We start from the raw sequence: 21,306 nt of genomic DNA, 5'->3' as shown, positions 1-21,306 counted from the left end.
CAGGAGGAATGAGTATTTTTCACCTTTTTCTAGATCCCACAACTCTCAGACCTCTTTGACATCAGGCGACCAGAAAGTGGGAAGCATCCCTTCATGTATGGCCAGTTCTGGTCAGGACACAGGCGGGTGCTCCACGGTCTCCTTCAGTTTTTCCTCAGTGCTGAGCTGTCATAGGTTGGACGCTTCCACCCTATCCCAAGGGCACTCCTTACTGGTACCAGTTCTTCAAAGATTCCTGGGGCACTGCAGCGGCTCCCTGCTCTTGTTTTTGTCCTATTGCTTCATTTTACCACACTGCCTGCTCGGCTGAGAGTTCTTGTCCCTCCTTGACCTCTCCATTGCAATCATAGATCCATCAGCCCTTCAGCTTCAGGTCCAGTTAGGAAACTTTCTCTCTTCTGGTATTAGTCTGATGCTGCTTGTCGACATTTGAAGAGTTCAGATCTGAAAGTGGGTGTTTCAGGAGATAAGTATACTAATATACTCTACTGTAGCCACAAAACTTTCTTTGCAGAAAACCCATCTGGGACTTGCTACCAAGTCGTTTTTAATTTAAAATATCCTTATGACTAATGGAACTATAAAATACCCTGTCATTGTTGTAGCACATAGGGGATCCAGTAATAAATTAGAGGTCCTCTGTGACAAGTACCGTAGATATATAATAAAACAACAACCTCTGTCTGGGAACACTTCAGTCTAAGTTCATATTTCTTCCTTATGCACCTAAAAATAGGGTTAATCAAATTTCATGGCTACGGGCTTAAACAACCGGAATATGAAAGAAATTTTCGCCATTCTGCAATGTAGTAGTCCTGTATCTCTGGAAAGCATGCACTTTGTTAATGAACAAGACAAAGCCTTTCACTTAAACGTTTCTCACAGCATATCTAGTTTGATTTATGCAGTGGTTTGAAGCAGTAGGATGCATTTGGTCCTCCCAGATTTATATTCAGTGACTAGAGAACAATGTTTTAGTTTTATTTGAAATGTTTCCTTCCTCCTGTTCTAAACTAAAAAGTCAAATTTGTGACAAAATCATTAAAATGCTTAAATGCTGACAGTGTTTTCATGTAGATGTGTTTTCTCATAATTGCTTTTCCAGATTGTATTGGTCAGTGGACATCTGGACAGCTGGGATGTTGGGCAGGGAGCTATGGATGACGGTGGTGGAGCATTTATATCATGGGAAGCATTATCACTCATTAAGGATCTGGGTAAATATTTAATTTTAAAATATTTTTAATGCATTACATTTCCAGGACATTTTGTATGTTTTCTAAACCAGATTTTCTATTTTATCCATTCCTCTGAGCACACATATTCATACTTAGTATAAATATTTTGCAAGTTTGTCTGTTAAACTCCTCCTTTCATCACAGGGGTCATCCAAATGCAACACATCAGTCAATGATCTAGAAAGTGCTTTAAGCCTACATGGTCACCATCATCATAGAATGAAAGTTCAGTGTGAGATATAATATCTAGGTACCTTAAAAGGAAGTCAGTCCTTTTCATTTTGTCTTAATGAGTTCCTCCCTATTAATGAAGATGAAGCTTCATGAAGTCCCAGATAGTCTTCTGATATTGTTCTCTGCCTTTTAAGCAAACATTGTCATTCAGCATGTTCCTAAATCTTTCAGTGTCCTACATGTTGCTTTTACAGCGGCTACTCAGTTAATTTAATTCCCTACCCTTTACTTTGCTCTTGATAACTTCTCAAAACAATTTCATCTCAGTCTCTCTCAAGAGCATGTAACTAGGACTGGATCCAGGCAATGATCCTGTGTCTGGTCTTTTCCCTTTCATCTACATGTAAAGATATTCAGCAAAAATGATTATAAACTTTACAGAAGTTCGTATTTCCAATGTATATATTTCGATGGTTTTGTTTTTTCCTTGAATGTTCTTCCTAAATAAATTTATATCCTGCCTAGACTTGTTCCAACAAATATTGATAGACACATCAATGCTGGTGCGTTCTCAGCTTTGCACTTGAGGGCTGATTTCCTGATTATCCTGCTTTTATGTTGCTGTGTGCTTGGGCTCTGCTTTGGACTGTGACAGCTGATTTCCTTGGCAAAGGTAATCCAGGTCAGAGGAAGCACACGCTTGAGTCTCATCACTACAAGGATACATTTCTGTCAAATGTGGCTTAACCATGGTGACCTGTCAAATGTCATACGTCTCGTCACGCAACATTTGACACCGAGGCCTTGCACGTTGTAGTATCCTGCTACAATAGGTTTGTGGGATACAGAGCAATGTTCTGTTTCCAGGGATCACTTCTTTGAATCATTCTTGGTAATCAGCAGTGTGACAAGGTGACTGCGTGTCTGTAGATCAGCTGGACTCTTCTGAAGTTGATATTCTAGCACACCGGCTGTCAACCCTGGACTTGCTGGTCTCCCTCCTCCAGAATTTCTGCTCAGCAGAAGTATGAGTTGAACTAAACCCCCATGCTGTCAATCCTAAATGTAGATAAGAAGGAGAGAAAGAGGAAAAGGCAGCTTCTAGCCTGGGTATGTCTGTTCCAGTAGTGCTATGAATAAAATACCAGTGTGGACTTGCCCAGCCTACTGCCTCCTGGTTTGCATAGCCCTCCTGTGTGGGATCTGAAAGGCCAGTTTCTTCTACTCATGGGCTTCATCTGACTTGTGGGTAGAAGTGGGCTGCAGGCAGCGTGTTATTGTAGAAGGGCATGGTCTACATATGCCTACATCGTGTGTGTTTGGTGGGAAAGATGGTCCACAAGGTAAGATGAGATACGGCCAGTGTATGTGCAAGAGGGAGCTATGGTTGCGCAGTCATCTGCCTGTGTTCTCCAGACACCCAGCCTCTCAAAGTTTGGTCTGGTGTCCTGCTGTTCCCAGTCTGCCGTGGCCTAGTCTGATCCCTGGTCTCCAAACTGCGAATTCCAGTCTTACTGCTTGATCTGTAGTTTTTTGCTGATTTTACTTTCATATAGGCTTTTGTCACTATACCCTTCAAAACTAGTTCAAAACAGACTTCTTAGATTGTCAAGTTGATATCCAAGGATGCTTTCCCCTCTTCATCAGATGGAATCTATTTTTCCTCATTATTCCCTTTTTCCAGAACTGTAACCTGTGGTCAAGAGGAATGCACCACGTATTCATTAAAAACTAAAATCAGCTGCTGCTCCTGCTCTTAGCTCTGGCAGAGTTTAAATAATAAACTAGCTTTCCCTGCTTCCGATCAGAAGGGATTTGTGCACTTGAACAATCTCAGTGTTTCTTGAAGAGCTCTTTATAGACAAGCTCTGTTATGTGATTAGCCACTCTCATACTGCAGTGGTGAACATCGGACATCCCTGTGAATTTCTATTCCTTTATTTTGCATTATTTTAACCTCTTATTTCTCATTTTCCCAGCCTTGGAATGATTGGAGTATCTGTCTGTGACCGAAAACAAAGTGCATTTGTTTTAATTTTTGGTCTTTTAAAAGTAAACTAGAGAGGATTCTTCTACAGAAGAATCCAGGCCTACTCCTTCTTTTAGTGTTTTTTAATCTTTCTTTTATGATTCTTGGAAAATTGTCTATACTCCCTCCACCTTCAGGAAGCAAACAATTATGCTTCTGTGTTTGCTGACTATATTCCATTCAGAATAAACTGGTTTGTGTCTCTTAAGGGCAAGTTCATGGTGGCATTGTATAATTCTTATTCACTGGGTTTCCCCAGAGAGTGCATCACTCTCTGCTTGTTCAAATATTTGATTTCCTCTGGTAGTAGCCTGTGTGTTTGCTGTACGACCTGTGGTGAAATGCCGTTTTCCCAGCTGGGAAATGCCGGAACCTTTGCTGATGCCCTCTGTTCTGGCCAGCTGTTGTGTTCAGTTCTTCTTGTTATACCAGTGTTCTGCAGGAACATAAGGCTGGGAGAGGACTTCTGGGTCATCACATCTAACCTGTAGATAACCATGGGGGATAGGGCCTTTCATAAACTGTCTTCCACAGCAGATTGGTTAATGCAGATTTTATATCTTCTGATGCACATAAAAACTGACAAAAAGGACAGCAAAATAACAGATGTGCAGATTGTGTGAGAAACGAATTAATGAGTTTTATTTAAAATCAATTTCACAGACTGTGTTTTGAGTGAGCATTATATTTTGAACTGTGGAGACTTGGTTTAATATCCTTTTGGACCCTGATAAATTTAGTCTCAGACTAGTCCACCAAATACATTTGCCATGGGGATAAGCCAACTCAACTGGCTTGTCTGTATGCACGTGTAGATTTTTTTTTACCGTCTACTGGGAGTCTTAAAGCCATGGTGCATTGCGTAGCCATAAAAACTGTGTCTGCATTTACCAGAGTATAACTGATCTTACTGCTATGGTGATATGATCTTAAAGCTGAAGAGAGCATTCTGAAATATGAATTCTAGAATATGAAGTTTGTATCGAGTAGTGACAAATACTGCCACTAGTTCTGCCATGGTCCTTTGGTTCCATGAAAGCAAGATATTACTACGCTATTTAAGCATTTTTTTTCAGTGATGATCTAATAGCACTTCATCATGATATCACTGTGACCCTTGGACGTGGCTGGTGGACACAAGTTATGCCTGTTAATTAGGATTTTGATAATTCCATGTAGTACTTGAAGAATGATTATAGTTTAAATACCATTCTGTACTTTCAACATAACCTCCTCCCCAAACCATTTAATAGCTATTGGCTTAGGACCAAATACATGAAATTAATTGAAAAATCATTAAAATTATAGTTTAAGATGGTTATATTTTATTTTAAGCAGTGCAGTTTGTTTTCTTGCCTCAAGTAAAATTTTTTAAGTTATTGGTTTTATTTCTAAGTAAATCAGTTACTTAATGTGTTAGCCTTTGTATTTCCTGAATCTTCAGTGTTAGCTTTTACTTTTTTAATTGAGCTGGCAGTTTCTGTACCATATTGATATCTTTTTTTCTTTCTGGTGTTTTTGTAGATTTTCAGACACCGTAATAGTTACGTGTTTTCTACAAGGACACATAACAGTAGCACAATCTGAAGTAGTTTTACACAAACTGCTTCAAAACTGCAAACTTTTGGTAGGATTTTTTTTTCCATTTCACTTTTTGACTTCACATGAATGTTGTTTCTTTTTGAGAAAAAGGGAACTACATGAAGGCCAGACTGAACTGAAATAATTTTGTATTATATTACCAGAAAGTGGAATAACAAGATTTAATTCATGTAAAATCCCATGTATACATTTCAAAAGAGTAGTACCTTAAAAACAGGGCCAGATTGTGAACTACTATAGTTTTTGAACACTGTTTAGAGCTATAATGATTCAGGTAGACCTGGAAATTAGAAGAGCTAAAAAGCAGAAAGTTTCAAGTTTGTCTGAATACTTTGCTTCTGATAGCTGTAATGTCTCTCTGCCCATATTCCACACTGGGGTGACGGGAAGGGAGCAGCTTCTGGAGGTGCCGTTCCCTCCCCTCCTTCTGGGAGGAAGCACAGGCAGTAAATTCAGAGCAAATGCCGGCTTCTAGATGGTTACATATCAGCAAGATGAATTTTGCTTCAAGTGGCTTTTTCACAGCCACCCTGTGCAGAAAACTGAACCCTATCTCTTCTCTTCTGTGCGGCTGCAGCTTCATGTGCAGTTAAATGCCAGCCCTGGCTGGTGCACCTCTTGGTACCAGCACTGGTTGTAGACATCTCCTGACCGGAGTAAACAGAAGTGTTTTCCTCAGTGCGCCCGCATCAAGTTCTCCGTATCAGCTATACTCTCATGGCTGCTTGCTTTGCCAGTAGCAAATCTCAGAAAAAGTCACCAACTAGTGGCCGTATTGACTAATGTTATCCAAAGGGGTCTTTTTTCCTGGTTAATGCTGAAGTTTAATGAAGCACAAAGGAAAGAAAAACAGTATTTTTTTTCCTGGAACTCTATATGCTGCTGATCGGCAAGATCTGTGGTGAGCTGCTTCATGGCTTATGTGCTTAAAATACGAAGAACTGGAAGTGTTTCCACAGAAGTTGTTTATGTGAAAAAGGATGAGATTTTCAGCCTTTTTCTGGGAATAAAGACGTCTTTAGAGGCACTGAGGCAGTTCGTGAGCTGGTCTGAACTGGTAAACTCCCTCTCCTTCAGTGGAGCTGGGGCTGTTGCGATTAGCTGAGGATTTCTGATGCTTAAGAAATTACCCTTCATAACTGCAGGCAGGGTGTCCGAGGCAGTAAGCTTGTGCAATGTGCAGTTTGCCTGCAGCTGTGTCTGGCAGCTGCCGCCCTCCCCAGCTCTCTGCAGTTTTTAACCTTTTGATCAATTTTAACTAAATTTGATAGAGGCATAGAAATATTTAGAATATGAAGCTCTGATATGTTCTTTGCAAATGGGTGATTGAGGCGAGATGGCCGAGTGCATTTATGTCCCAGCTGAGGGAGAGGCAGGAAGAAACTCCGCTTTTGTCCTTTCCCTGTGATGACGAACGCCTGGTTAATCAGCACACGTGTAGCTTTGGTGTAAGCACCAGAGCCTCTTTCTTTTTAATCTGTCTGCAAACTCCGTGTGATAGGTAGCAACTATTGCTACAGCGGTAGCGAGAGTGCTGTTTGGGCTAATTTAGAGATGATGGGAAGGCACTGGGGGTGTTTTAGGGAGGAAGAGCTGAGAGGTTCCCGTCTTTAAGCTGAGGGAATCCGTGGGATATTGCATGAGCTGTGATGTGGTGTGAGGGCATTTGGAAGCTGTAGGAGAGACAGCGCTCAAGCAAATTGGGGTTTTCTAGTTTTGCAGAACAACAGCTGTGTTGCTAATTACAGTCTAGAAACCTCAAACCCAACTTGTTTTCAGGTTGCATTTATAATTCTCCAATTTTACATTTGTTAGTTTGCGTGCAAAAAAGGTGTCTCTGGAGATGGCCAATGCCATTTGCCTCAGCATTTTCATGTTAGTCTGGTTAATGCTCTGGTGTCATTTGAAACACAGTTTCTCTTGTCCCCATGTCACGTGAGGTTTACGAAAGAAGCTGCCTTTCCAGGTGAGGCAAAAGACTAGTTAAGCAGCTACTCATAAAAAATCACCATAAAATTATCCCAAATTTATTTTGCCTTTAATTGGCAAAATACAGGTTGGACAGACAGCCTATGGGACTCGATCCTGGTCTGGATGTTGGTTGCCAGTTTCTGTGGAGGGATTTATGTTCTTCTCCCACCATTTCAAGCCTCCTGCTGCTGCCATGCCAGTCTTGCTCAGGACTTTTACTTGTGTATGATGTATTTGAGCAAGGAGCAGGTAGTATGTATCCGATCCGATCAGAGCTTTAGCCAGTGCTGCCTCTTTGCTCCTAATCCAGCTGTGTTCCTGCATCACTTGGCCGAGGGGCATCTCCCCGCCGAGGCCCCAGGTGCTCTGCCCTGCTGCCGCCCCGGGGAGCGCCCTGCCAAAGCCACCTCATGCTCCAGCGCTAGAAATGTGGGACTTTTATCCCTAAACGGACCTTGAGGGAACTGAATAACGACAATAACAGAGAAAGGTCTTTAGAAGGTGGTCATATGGCAGTGTCAGCTTTCCAAGCATAATATTTTATGCCCCCTAACTGCAATAGAGAGCCCGCTGGAGTTAGAGATGCAGTCGATTTTGATGGATGAATTTCACTGCTTCCTTTTGAAAAACTTCAGACATGATAACTGTTGTGTCTTTTTAATTAAAACAGCTGGAACCGATTTTTTTTTTTTCCAGTTGAGAAGCTGACGGGGTCTGCTACTTGACAGTATAGCCTAGCTTATTTTCAGAGTCTCATCTCTGCTAGCACAGGAGGAATCAAATAGTCAACAGGTCCTTTGTTCACATCCCAGGTTTCTTTCAGCAACATTTACTCACAAGCTCTCTCTCCTTGTTCAGAAATGTGTTTTCTACCTTTCCCTGGCTGCGTTTGGGTCTTGCTTGTTCCGTCGCTAGTCAGCTCTTGGTGCCCTGCCAAGCCCCGAGGTGCACACATGTCCACCAGCTACTGCCAGTCTGTGTATGGGGTGCATCTTTGGAAGAAGCCTAATGGCTGTGCTGTGAATTTGCCAAATCACAAACTCACCCTCTTTCCCTTCAATTGCTTGAACTGCAGCAGTGTAAGGCATTGCCAGGTACTGCTATCCGAACTCCTGCCTGTGTTGTAGTCGGTACAGACTTCAGGAAAGGCTGCACTCCAAAGACCACTATAGCGACGGATTGTGATACAGAGTAAACATTTCCCCGCTTTTGCTGTTGTCTCGTGGACTGAACTCATGTTCAGTCATGTCTGCGTGCCACATGAGACCAGGAAGTCTCCTGCTCGGACTGTGCCTCCAAGTGCTTCTGGGAGTCCTGGTTCTTCCACGTAAAAAAATATTTGCTATGGGGAGCTGCCAGAGCCAGCGAAATACCAGGCGTCAAGTAGATGAGCAGGGCACATTTTCCTCTCCCGCACCCAGGGCAGGATGCCTGATGCCGTTGCTGCTAGAGCAGCCTGATGAAGGAAGGATGATTGTTGGCAAAGTCTAATCCCAGCCATCACACCTTTTACATGGCTTTCCTACATTCCTAGACGATGATCTATATGCACGCGAGAACGGGAGAAATGAATGGTGATAGGTGCTATGCGTACTTCCCCCTCTTTGCCAGCGTTACGGGGAAATGGAGTTTCACGAGTCAACTTTCCTATAGATGTAGACATGGATCTGGTACAACCAAATCTCTGTTTCATAGGATAAAGGCACAGAAAACTACAGAAATGTTCTAAAACAATGCACGTAAGAATTTTAAGGTACTATCTGAATTACATTTTATGTAACTCATAAGGAGTTGATTAGACAGTTTTTTCCCCATAAAACTTATTTAAAATTGAAATTGTAACTCTCATCTGAATTATACCCGTGACTAATGTGACTGGAAAACCGTAAGACAGATTTTTATGCAGTTCACTGTAGTCTTTGTATGAAGTTACATTTCTCGAGTCCAAATTCACTGGCTAATATATAAGGACTAAAGATATGTTTTATTAAAAAAATGATCACTGGAGTCATTCCTTTTCTGCTAGTTTAATTGAAGTCATATAACTGCAATTTTAACCTACTTGCCAAAAATTTTGTTAAATGTTTTTCTGCATTTCCTATAGCTGTGGTGGTGTACTTGTTTGCTGTCTAGGAGATACGTTGTGAAACATGATTAAATGACTGCTTTTACTGTAGGGTTTTTTTTTAATTATATATGCCTGATATTAACTCCTTGTTCTTACATTCTTTCCACTTCCCCAAAGTTGCATATTTTAGTCTGACCTTCGCCTTTTGCAAATCTATTAAATCTACTTGGTATGAAATATCTGCATATGCTGTTATACTACAACCGCATTTATTCCTTCATTTCAACATTTGGTTGAATGCATATTTGGCAAATACTTAAATCTTCAGTTTCCATACTGGGTCGGCATAGCAGAGGGGTGACTGCAGACATACAAAAGTTGTTAATCTGGTGGTAAATTTAGGCATACAGCCCTCCATAACAATGTTGCCCTGTGTCCTGTGGACTGCTGCTTCTCTGCAAGCTTTAATTTAGGAAATTCAAGGTAAATTGTGTGCTTTGTTTATCTATAAAAATCTTAAAAACCTGGCGACAGAGGCCATTGTGGTTTTTTTTTCAAATCTGTAACGTGGACTGACATGGTGAAATGCTGAAATCCTTCCCCAATGAAGTCAGAGGCATATCGTCCTTACTGTCAGGTTTTTTAAGGTATATATTTTCAATATGGGGAGACAAGTGTGGCTGGTGCATTTTCTGACTCATCAGCTCTGAGGACAGTCTAACAGATTTGGGGGTTCTCTGATCCAAAGAGCAGGGCAGCAGAGGCAGAAGGCAGAGCCAACACTCAGTAAGGTCAAACCATGGTTGATGCTTATAACCCCAGAGAGTGAGGGAGCGGGGCCCTGCATCGTCTTTTCTGCTCCACAATTTGATGAGGTGTCCAAATACCTTTAAGGAAGGAGGTTTTCCTAAAGAGCAGTAAGGTGCGTTTTAAAGGTGGACAGTGTCCTCTTCCTTTTGTGGGACTTGGAGAACACGGCAACAGGATCAGAGCAGGAGGGTGGAGAGTGGAGGAATGGTCTGCTAACTGGGGACTTCGCTGTTTTACACGTAAACAGGCACATAGTGTGTTTCCTTTTTTTTTTTTTCTTGTAGACGTGGCTTGTATTGCCTTCATGACACTCCACTAACCGGTTCTTTGTTTAAAACCCCACGTGCAGAAGAGTACATTTGTCAGCGCTTCTCGTCTGAGCTGCCCCTGAGCTGTGCTGCCGGGTGGCAAGGAGGCGGCCCCCAAAGAAACCCTCGCTCTGGCAGTGTTGCTGCCTGGCTTGATTGCAGCCCATCACACCGGGCTCTGGGCTGCGCTTCCATCTTCGCCCTCCATCTCCCCAGTCAAAAGGCTTAATCCATTATTTTTAGTTCCTAGACTTGCAAGTCATTCACAGCTTTCCCCTCCACTCTTGTATATCCAGCTTTTTCCTTGACATTTCCTCTCGGATATTCCATCACTTTCTTAAAATAAATCTACCTAAAACTTCTCACGTTTCCCACCTCCTCTCTTCTGTAAATCTGCCCTTCCTATTCTGTCATAAACTCATCAGCCTCCCTAAAAACGGAAAAATAAAATTGCTTGGATTAATCCCAGTGTCTCGCTGCACTGCCATCAATGCTGCTGGTCCGCCACTGGAGCTCTGCAAGCTCTGCAAGCCCCAGTCCCTCCCTAGCCCGGCTCACCGCAGGGCTTGCGCCCTCCTTGCAGGGGCCTGTCCAAAAAGCTGCTCCCGTTCTGTGGCTATGGCGGAGACGTGTCCTCCCCGCAAAACATGGCTCTGAGCATGCTGCCAGTCTTGGGCGAGATTAAGCTGCACTGCCCAGCTGGGGTTCTGCCTCCGCTTTCATTTCCCACTCTCCAGCCCCCAACCTGCCTGTTTTCTGTCTTCTTGCTGTGATGCCACATCTCTTCTCCAGGAGACCTGATTTCTCTTTACTCCAGACCTTCAAGACTCAGAGGTTTACTCGCTTCGCAGCACTATCCTGTGCAAGCACCTCGTCCTCAGTGCTGCAAACAGAACCCATATCAACAGAGAAAAATAAAGCAGATTGCATTGCATTAGACTATTTTAAGAAGAAAACAAAGGCAATTTCCCAAGCAAAAAGCTGTTTCCCATGTCTAGTTTAAGCTTCACTAGAGAATTAGAAATACATCATAGTCAGGGGTTAAGTAATACTAAAAGGTTTTTTAAAAGGTGTGCTTTACCTTACTTTTTGAAGCTTATAACTTTAATAGCCTTAGATTTTCTCTGTTAAATCATTATTTTTCACTCAAATAAAAAACATTTCTTTTTTAAAAAAGGTCTAACTAGGCAGACACTTGTCTGCACAAATAGTGAGATTAGTTGTCTGAATCATAGAGGATTGTATTTCTAATAACAAAATGAAAGCCCAAATCCTGCTGGTTTAGAATGGAGACGACGACTTCATCTTCAGAGGAAAAAGTCTGGACATCCTCGATTAATCGCGTTATTACTGTCATCCTATAAATTGCAGTTTATTGCTATAGGTGTGTATTCTTTGAAATTAGCTGGAGAAGAAGGATGCTAAGGGGAAGAGCTTTAGAGCTTGCCTATGCCGGAGAATACAGCAATTAGGTAGTATTCTCTAAAATATTTGGGAATATTGAAATCTTCCTGTCTTCTATTTCAAAAGCTATCAGAACCCTGTCAGAAAAGCAATATAATTGGGTAGCAAATGTTAGGAATTTATGCATACTCACTTTATTGGGACCTTAGTTTACTGGGACCTCTAGCAGAGGCCAAAACTGCAGAGGAAGTGTGGGCTCTTACTCTGGAAATACTACGGAAAAGAAGACCGCAACACCAAAACTGTGTGCAGTCTATTACAAAGAAAGAAGAAGGGCTTAAAAAGTTATTGTGGCTTGGTGAAAGTGACCTTATTTGATAGTTCACTTGAGGTTTAGGCCAGAATAGGGAATATTATAACTAAAAATATCACTGATATAAAAAATAAGCAACGTAATGAGAATGCAAAGAGAGCTCAAATATGTAACTTGCTGTGAAGCCCAGCAGTTTAATTAAATAAAGCATTTGCTGAGATTCTGGAAATTTCAGAAAATCTCCTGTTTCCCAATCTGTTAATGTTTCCACTTTAGCAGATCGAATCTAAAAGAAAATGAAAAAAGACTCTTGAATATTTGGCCAGATTAAAATAAACTAACAGAGCATTGCTAGTTTGGAGGGGTTTTTAATGATGCATAAAGGGACTGCTAGTGGTTGTATGCAAAACAGAGCAATTAAGAATGACTATTGATACAGCTAATTTGACCCTAAAATATGCACCAGAAATAGCTTTTTTTTTTTTGCAGAAGGCTGCTAGTAAAGTCACAAGAGACTTGGGAAATTTCCATGAAAACTGTGCAACAAAGACGACACAGCAGGAGAGAGGATGGGGAAAGCAGGAGGCATAGCATGGAGGAAACTCAAAGGCTGAGACACAGTTTCCTAAGACTCTGTTTTCAGACAAACCCAGTTGATACTGCAATAAATTAAAACGGATGAGAACAAGCTAGTAATAAAGAAAAGTGTAAGTGCCTCATTAAAAAGGATAGCAGTCACGTGTTTAAGTTTGTCAGTGCTCTGTGTGTTCCAACTTCAACCTCTAAACCTGCAGTTTGTCATCAACGGAATCCTTTAAAACCAGAACGCCATCACGTGAATGAGCCATGGGTGACTGGTGTATTAGGTGTGTATCAGGGCCCTCTGCAAATTGTTCATGGAATAATTTCTAAGATAAATTTGTGGCACAGAGTATGAAGTGAGAACGTCAATGTTTTGTAGTATGCCTGGGAGAAAATAAATGGTGTGCAGCTAAAATGTTCAGCTCCAAAAAGCAGTGGATGGGACATGGACAATAATCTGCTGCAGTTAAAAGCACAGAGTTTGAGCTTGGTAAGGTCATTGTCTTGCTTGAGTAATTTCAGCTGGTACGAAGCACATTACCCAAGTGGAATTTTGCTATTGTAACGTAGCTGAAGGAAGGGAAGTGTTCCACATTATTGATATTACATCAGGGGCTTAACGGACATCTTATTAAATATACTGCTTCACTCTTGTTTACAGAAAACTATGCTGATACTTGAAATGGAAGCAGATTGTACTGTGTGTGATGATGAATTCTTGTCTTCTTTAGCAAAATGTGGAGTACTGGCTTTATTTTTATTTTATGCTGTGGCAAAGATTTTAGAAATTCCAGGCATTCTGTGAGAAGTGCTTGCATGATAGAAATATCCCAACTGATGTCACACAGTAAATACCCTATGTCTAATGCAAACCTGGAAAAGGTAGGGAGCGTGTTAGGAATTTAATGATTATCAGCAGTGTCATCATGTATCTTACTACTTTTTGTATAAATACCCTTTTAAAGAAATTCCAGGCCACAGGGTAATAATGCAGAAAAATGCGTCGCTCGTGATGTTAAATGCAGCAGCGGACAAGACTTGAGGATGATATATCTGTATATACCTCTCCCTAGTGGCTCAGACAGTATTGGAGAGTAAGGCATCCAGTAGTGCAATTTCTTCTACTTTGATGCTCAGTTCAAGGCTTTGCTGGGGCATTTATGCAGAGTCTTGGGAGGGTAAAGCTGGCAAAGCTCTAAGAAACCTCATGGTCTTCACAGTTTCAGAGTGCATAATGGGGGGCTACAGTCATTTTCCTTTTTATTGGATACAGATGAGCTTCAGCCCCATCATTGTACTGCTAAGGAGCTTCTCCTCTCTTCAGCTAATGCAACTACTTAGGAATGTTCTTAAAAATCAGGAGGGGTGGGAAATAAATGCAGCTTTCAGACTGAAGAAATAGAAATATACTGCAGAAATTAAAACCAAGAAGATAGTATTTTAGCACTGAATACACTATAAATGAAAATTAAAATACTTTACCTGTTAATCTATTCACATCAATTTGCAGTTTGCTTTATGCCTCATGTAAGCTGAGCAGCTGTTTGATTTGCTTGTGGGTGATCCCAGTGCCTTGGCTTGCAGGGAAAAAAATCCTTTTTCACGAAGGTGGAATGCTTTTTATATTTTCAAGAGCTGATCAGTCTTATAACAACATGATAGCTTCCCTTGAAGAAGTCTATTTAGCCATCATACACTGTCTTCTTAGAAAATACTGTATCTTTGTACTTAATCCTCCCCATCACTAAGGATTTATGTTTATAAAGTGGGAAAATATTTACTGAAGGAAATTCAGTATTTACACTACTGATCTCTATTTTGATTTAAAAAAAGGCACAATTCAAGTTCTCCCTCCTGGCTTATGTGCTGTCTTGAGGGTGAAGCACGTTTATTTTTTTACATTACATGTGGCAGATGAGCATAATTTGTCTGTGCTTGTACCAAACCATTTCAGTTTTGGTATGTGGGAATGTCTCAATTCTATCAAGCATGAGCAAGATACATAGGACATAAAATTCAGATCTTGTATAGCATCCTGGTAAGTATCTTGTCACAGGGAGATCATCCACATGTGTAAGAACATGTGTGGGTTTAATAAACACTGTCACATCTAGAAAATATCCATTTTAGATTTAAAATCAATGTAAAATATGTATATATACATATGTGTGTGTATGTGTGTAACAACTCCATGTTATTTGCTGACAATTATCTTTTACATAAGTTGAAAGAAAAGCTTTTGGCAAAGTACTGCATTGTAGTTGAGGTTGAAGTCAAACTGATTAGTTAATACCGCGTAGTTACAAATCTTTTTTTCTCAAGCATTTGGTATTTTGGCTAATGTAGGCTTGCTGCTGACATCTGCAAGTGTGAGCACTCTGTGATAATTTAAAAGAAACAGAAAATAGAGTCAATAAGAGCTGCATCTTAGTATGACTGAAGTGTTCAGAGCAATCATAAACTATGTTATCCGGAGAAAACGAAAAGGGCTAGCAGCCTCGTCAGCACAGAGGGAATATGATAACACCAAGTGGTGTACTTGCTACACACGTTTCCTTAGTCATAGATCGACCACATCAATGTTTTTATTTCATCCTTTAACTTAGTAGCCCAGTTGCCCTATAGTACTTCTTAGGCTTGGGGTAAACCATGAGAATGTAGAGGCTGATCAGTAAAATGCACCTTTATGGTAAACGATGACTGTTTTCCAGTTAAGAGTAAGGTAGAGGGAAAAAAAAGCTACTTCATTTTTCTAAAATATTGGAGATTTGTAAATTAATCTGTAGCTGGAGAAGGATCTGTAGTTGTTTTGGTTTTGATTTTAGTTATGTGAGCTTAGAAACAACAATTTATTTGAGTACCAGCTATCACCTTCTGAATGTTATCCTCCTGTAAACCCCTGCTATTCTCTTTATTGGGATGCTGCAGTAGGATGGAAACTGTGGGATTTCGGTGGTTTTGCGAGGTGCTGAGCTCTGCAACTTTCATTTGAGTTACGTAATCTCAGATGCGAGTGCCCCAGGGAGGACGTGGTAGGATCCCTCTGATCCATCAATGAACGCACTTATAACCTGCTGCACTTTGCCAAAATGGTCTATTTAAATGTTCTGGGTAACTTCAATTTTTTTTTCTTCTGATGTCCTTTAGATTATGTAATATGTCATTTATATAGATAAAAAGAAAAGAGGCACTATTTTATTTGTGAAACAGTTTTCCTTCATTTTAATATTTGCTACTTACCACTCTACACGGTACACCCATCACAGAAAGTAGTTTTCTAGTCTAAGTGCTACTTTATCATGCCTTTTCAACACATATTTAGGCTGTGATCTGCAAAACCTGTGGAGATGATACCTTGCTTAGGAACCAGTAGTTTTTAAGAAGCAAGCCGAAATAGTTAAAAAAAATACTGTAACTTAAGTACAATACTTCATATTTTTAATAAAAACATGCATTGAGAATATTCTTAGCAATTTTACTTGTGAATATTGGATTTGTTTGATGTACTTTCGTTAGAATAGCTGTGTTTTTAATAACAGGTAGATAAATACTTATCGCTTTCAGATTAAGATAATGAGGAAATTAAATTTTCCTCTGTTGACTTTGTTTTGTATTTAAAATAACTGCCTCCACAGCTTATACATATATTTTTTTTTTAACTTGCCCATTTAATTTTAGTAGAACACACCAGTGAATCTGCTGACAGAAACCTGTGAGATTAGAAGAGCTGATATACACCACTCCAGGACTGGAAAGACCAAAGCTCAGCAGGGCTTTTTTCTTTCCCCAGCTTTCATGGACAGATGCAATGATGGGCTAGGAGGGGGCCATAAGTATCTCAAACTTCTTCCCCACAAGTGAGCTGAGACTTTCTCAGGCTCCTGCAGGTGAAATCAGCCAGGGTTACAGCCCACTGGAGCCGAACGTGACGTCCCTGATCACTGACCCAAGTCCCCCTTTGGACAGCAGTAGCATCTTGATTTTTGCCTGGGAGGAGGCAGGAGATGCTGCTCCCCTGTCTCAAGCATCTCCTACCCAAGCTGCTTTCACAGCCTTGGCGTGGTGGGCTGGAGACGGGGCTTCAGTGCTTGTATTTTGTGATACGGCAAACACCTCTATTTGCCGCTTAAAGTGCAGTGCCATTGGGACCGTGCCACAGGGCCAGCCACTCTATGCTTTATACCCAGCACCTTTTCTTCTTCAGAGCCACCTCTTCTAACCAAGCTGCTAACACATTTGTGATTATTTTGGGTCTAAAATCTTTCTAACTTCAATCTGATTGCTATTTTATTATCTTAATTTTACCTCACTGGCCATCTGGCTGATTTGAAAAGCAAAGGAGGCTAATCCTGTACTATCATGCTTTAGGAGAACAGGGAATCCACTGGGATGTGTGTGGGGGGGTTGTCTTTAAAATAATGAAGTTTGACGACCTTTCTGTTTACAGTCAGCAGATCAACATTTAGAAAATACACCTTTAAACCACTTGTTTGCACTTCCTTCATTACAAAATACTGGAAATTCCAAGGTGTTTTCTTCAGATTTTGAGTATTCCTTGTATACTCTGCCTTCAGTTATGAGGATTGCTGGCATGTAGTTTCGAGAAAGAAAGCTTCAGTTGATTTTCATTGTGTCAAGTGAAAAGAAAAATGAAGGTCAGGTCTATTTGTAAACTTTGAGCTAGGAAATGAAATAAGTTTTGACAGTGATACTGATATTATTTCTCCCCAGCACAGAAGTGTGTGTGGTAGTTTATGCTTTATTGCTTATGATAATCTTCTCACTGTTTTTTTTTTTTTTTTAATAGTTTTGGGGGCTTTATTTTTGCTCGAACATAATTAGCATTACACTCTGTAGAAAACACTGTTTATTCTTGGTCTGTTTGCTCTTCCGTGCTCTCAGTTTTGATGTCTCGAATGTATTCATTTATGAACAGAATCAATCAAATAAATAAGGGGCAACAACTTCTATCTGTTCAGATCTGCCATGGCAGAAATGGTTTCAAAATTTATCTGAGAACCTATCTTTCTTACTGAGCTACCATAGCAAAATACAGAATGGCCTTGTGTTTGCCCTATTTTAAAAAGCTGTGCATACATTCAGCAGCCGATTGTATTTCAGATTCCAAAGTACAGATTGTTGCTTTTCATTTCTCTGATAAAAAGCAAAATAATATCGCAGAGACCCTCAGTTCTTGAAATGGGTAAACATTTCTCATAAAAATCCAGCAGCTCATTTTCAATTAAATAAGCCATGACAAAGCAATGGTAATTCTCATGAAAATTTGATTTGGATCTGCTGACAGGGGACACTTGTTACTTACTGCAGACCACCACAGTGACAGCAGCATACGTCTCAGAAATCTATCAAGGTAGTTATTTTATGTTACGGTTTTTGAGACATCTACAGTATGTCCCCGAAATGTGCTTTTCTTGTGCTACTGCCACTAGTAGCAGCACAACAGCCCACTCTTTCCTCGTGTGGGCTCTCTCCCTGCACCCCAATCCTTCCCCCAAAAAAACAAAAAGGGCTCTCAACAGCAAAACCCACACTTGAAAGAGGTTGCGTTTGGTGAAGGTAGAGATGACTGAATGGAAACCCAGGCTCTTCATCCCTTAGGGGGTGGAGACCAATGCAAAAAATGCTCAAATATATGGATATTTAGTACTAAAAACAATGTTTAAAATTATATTTTAGGACTTCGCCCAAAAAGGACTCTGCGCTTGGTGCTATGGACGGCAGAAGAGCAAGGAGGAATAGGTGCTGAGCAATACTATCAGTTGCACAAGGTAAATGATGCGTTCAGATGATTTGCTTGACAGCACTTTTCTCCCTAGTCTTGTGACTTGTGTATTATTTTTGTCAAAATGTTCAGCCTAATATCTAACCAAAAACAGTAATTCCAGTTCTGCCTGAAAGTATATTTTCTGATTTTAATCATAAATGTAAACTTCATTTTACATTTAACAGAAAGTGATGCGACCACACATATACGTGTTCCGCTTGACCTAAGATATTCTGTCACAAAACTGTTCTGAAACAGATATTTCATGATGATATCTGCCATAGCTTTCAAACCCTGCTAACTTTCTGAGAACGAATGACGAATGGTCCACATATGTTGGCAATATAAATAAATTTTGTTTGCCTTATGTATTTCTGCTTCATTGCATTTTCCCATAATATTTTACAATGTAAAACATAAAATAATACAAAGAAAAATCTTTGCTATCTTATCTTAATAGTGTGTAATCTGAAATACTCTTTGCCAATTATTAGTTTTATGGGATCTGGAGAACATTTTAAATGGTTGATTTCTGATGATGCAAGGAACACACAAACTCTATGACTGGTTATCAGGATAAAAATATTGTGTATTGTCACATCTGTCTTTCCTGCCAACAGCTGCCTTTTCAAAGTACATCATGACATAAAGGGCAGCTGCATAAAACTATTTTGGAGATAAGTCTTTGGAATATGTGTGGGTTTTTTTTCTCAGAAAAATTATGCTGTACCTGTATAACTAAGCTAAAGTAGTTATCTTTTATTTTTTTCCCTAATTTAGTAGTATTACTCTCAGCAATGGTTAATATATCCAGGGCAGAGACAAGATGAATGCAAATGTGTTTGGGAAGTCACCTGCTATATAATAGTATAAAAGCAGACTTACAAGCAATTCCTGAGAGTAAGTTTTTAATGGTAAGCAACCTATCAGAACAAATAAACGGCAATTTCACTTTGAATCAAATTCATTGTGATGAACAAAACTAAATCAATTTGCATCTGCAACAGAGTTGTCAGAGATAGCATTACAGTGGTTATGGTTTTCTGGCTAATTGATGAACATTCAATGATTTCCCACTAACTTGTTTAACAACAGTGTATTTAACTACCCATATATAATATAGTTCCTCTTTATATCTCCAAATTGTAGGAATAGCTCAGCTCTCCCATTTGGAAGAGGTACCTAAGGGTTTGCTTCCTTAACTTCAGGGAGGTGACAGGTTGCAGTTCAGTGTTTCTTAAGGGCTCTGGGTTTACCACTGGTACTCTGATGTTCAGCAGGATTAAACTAGAATGAAATGTTCTGGAATATAGCACAGGAAAGAGATGCTTCTTATGTACAGAAGTGCATTTTGGAGGAGCTGGAGGGGTGCTCTGTGCCTAGTGCACACCCCTCATGAGAAGTGTATCATCACCTCTGTAGATTTCCATGTCAGACAATAAGCTCCATCCTATGGTGGTGTTGTCAGCGACACATGAAATTGTCTCATGCACGTCTCATCTTTTGCCAAAATGTCTGCATTTCACTGTTGTCTCTAGGATTTATATTTAGGTGTAAAATCAAAAAGCAGGCTTAAGGATTAAATAGGGAAATATAACAACACCAGGCTGGGTGTTGTTTAAAAGATATTTGGTTACTTTGCTTTTGAAAAAATGGAGACAAAGTTGTGTCTCAATTTTTTGCTCTGCTGATGTGATTCCATCTGGATGTTGTGCTCTGCGAAGAATGCCCAGGCTAACTTCACAAGAATTTGTAATTTACATGGAGAATTTAAGCAGAAATGACATCCGTCTGTTGTTTGTTGTTCTTGTTTCCCCCCTGCCATGTGATCTGGCATAATTATAAATTGATACAACTACAGGACATCGCATTACTCATAGTAACAAAATAAAGCAGATTAATACCGTACATTATATTTAGCATGAAAAATAACTTAACCTTTTAATGATTTACTTGCGCAAATTTCTGGCAATTAGGATAGTATGGCATAAACATTGCTTGCTGATGGTAATGAGTACAAGTTAACTAAGAGTGGTATTTAAAGATGCCTTGTTAAATGAAAGATGGCCTGTATGACTCATCTACATCGCTGGGCTTATTATGACTTTAGTTCACTACAAACAAGTAGAAATATGAATGCAGTAATTCAGTACAGACAGACATGGATTTCCTTGACATTGTAAATTACCTCCTCATGTCAGTGGAAATGTGGCAAGGGAGAAGAAATGAAGACAATATAGTACTGGACAAGTACAAATACTCTTACTTTCGTAGCTTATTTATTTTTTCTTTCAATTTAATTTCAGGTCTTTCTTCCTCATCCATCATTGTAGGTTGCCACTGCTAGAAAGTGGATAAGTTACTGCAGAAATAACTGAGATAGCAGCAGCATAGTGGTTTTACTATGGTGCCAATAATTAACTCATATCCCTGCGTAATAGCGTTATTTATATCACTCAAGTATTTCTGTAGAGCCCAGTATTATAGTTTCTGATTATTAAAACTAGTGATAGGGTATATTGGCTGTTCAGAGCTTGTAAGAGAATGTAGGAGCTGCCATATTGGGTTGACCAAAAGCTCAGTCTAGCGGTGTCTCCTGATAGCATCCAGTAAATAGATGCTTAGGAAAAGCATGTTTGCCCCGCTGCAGTCAGAGTAAGCTCAGACATGTAGATTACTCATGCAACCGTGCTTTCATTTTATCACATATTTTTCTGGAGAGCATCTCATGGTCCTCATCTGTTGTTTCCTTTGCATGATTTTTCCAAGAGTTGAAAGCCAAGTATTGTCCAGCAGTTTCAGTGCCTCCATTAGTGCAGGGATACCTGCCACCCACCCGTACATCGCAGAGCACCTGCTCAGTTTTGACCATGGGGTAGAAGCCTCCCAGGGGAATCACCAGCGTCTTTGCTCCCAAAGGAGATACCTGCTGAAGTGCTCACTGCTTTTAACTGTTAGCCAGTAATTACATTTAGTCCCAGACTGGAAAAAAGCCTGATTTTCCTTTACACTAAAGACCCCT

At 40.2% G+C, this 21,306-nt stretch overlaps 1 protein-coding gene across 1 annotated transcript in view; it reads left to right on the top strand.

Moving 5' to 3' along the window:
* The window catches only part of CPQ (carboxypeptidase Q), a 169,845-nt gene that overhangs the window by 107,519 nt on the left and 41,020 nt on the right, over nt 1-21,306 (top strand). Inside the window, exons 5-6 of the mRNA XM_075144589.1 lie at nt 1,106-1,217; nt 18,197-18,288. Of these exons, the coding sequence (XP_075000690.1) occupies nt 1,106-1,217; nt 18,197-18,288 (204 nt within the window). The remainder of the gene's footprint in view (nt 1-1,105; nt 1,218-18,196; nt 18,289-21,306) is intronic.

This window comes from Calonectris borealis, chromosome 2 (genome assembly GCF_964195595.1).
Source record: "Calonectris borealis chromosome 2, bCalBor7.hap1.2, whole genome shotgun sequence".
Taxonomy (NCBI): Eukaryota; Metazoa; Chordata; class Aves; order Procellariiformes; family Procellariidae; genus Calonectris; species Calonectris borealis.
The sequence above is the reverse complement of the archived record's forward strand: the minus strand, read 5'-3'. Positions and strand labels throughout refer to the sequence as shown.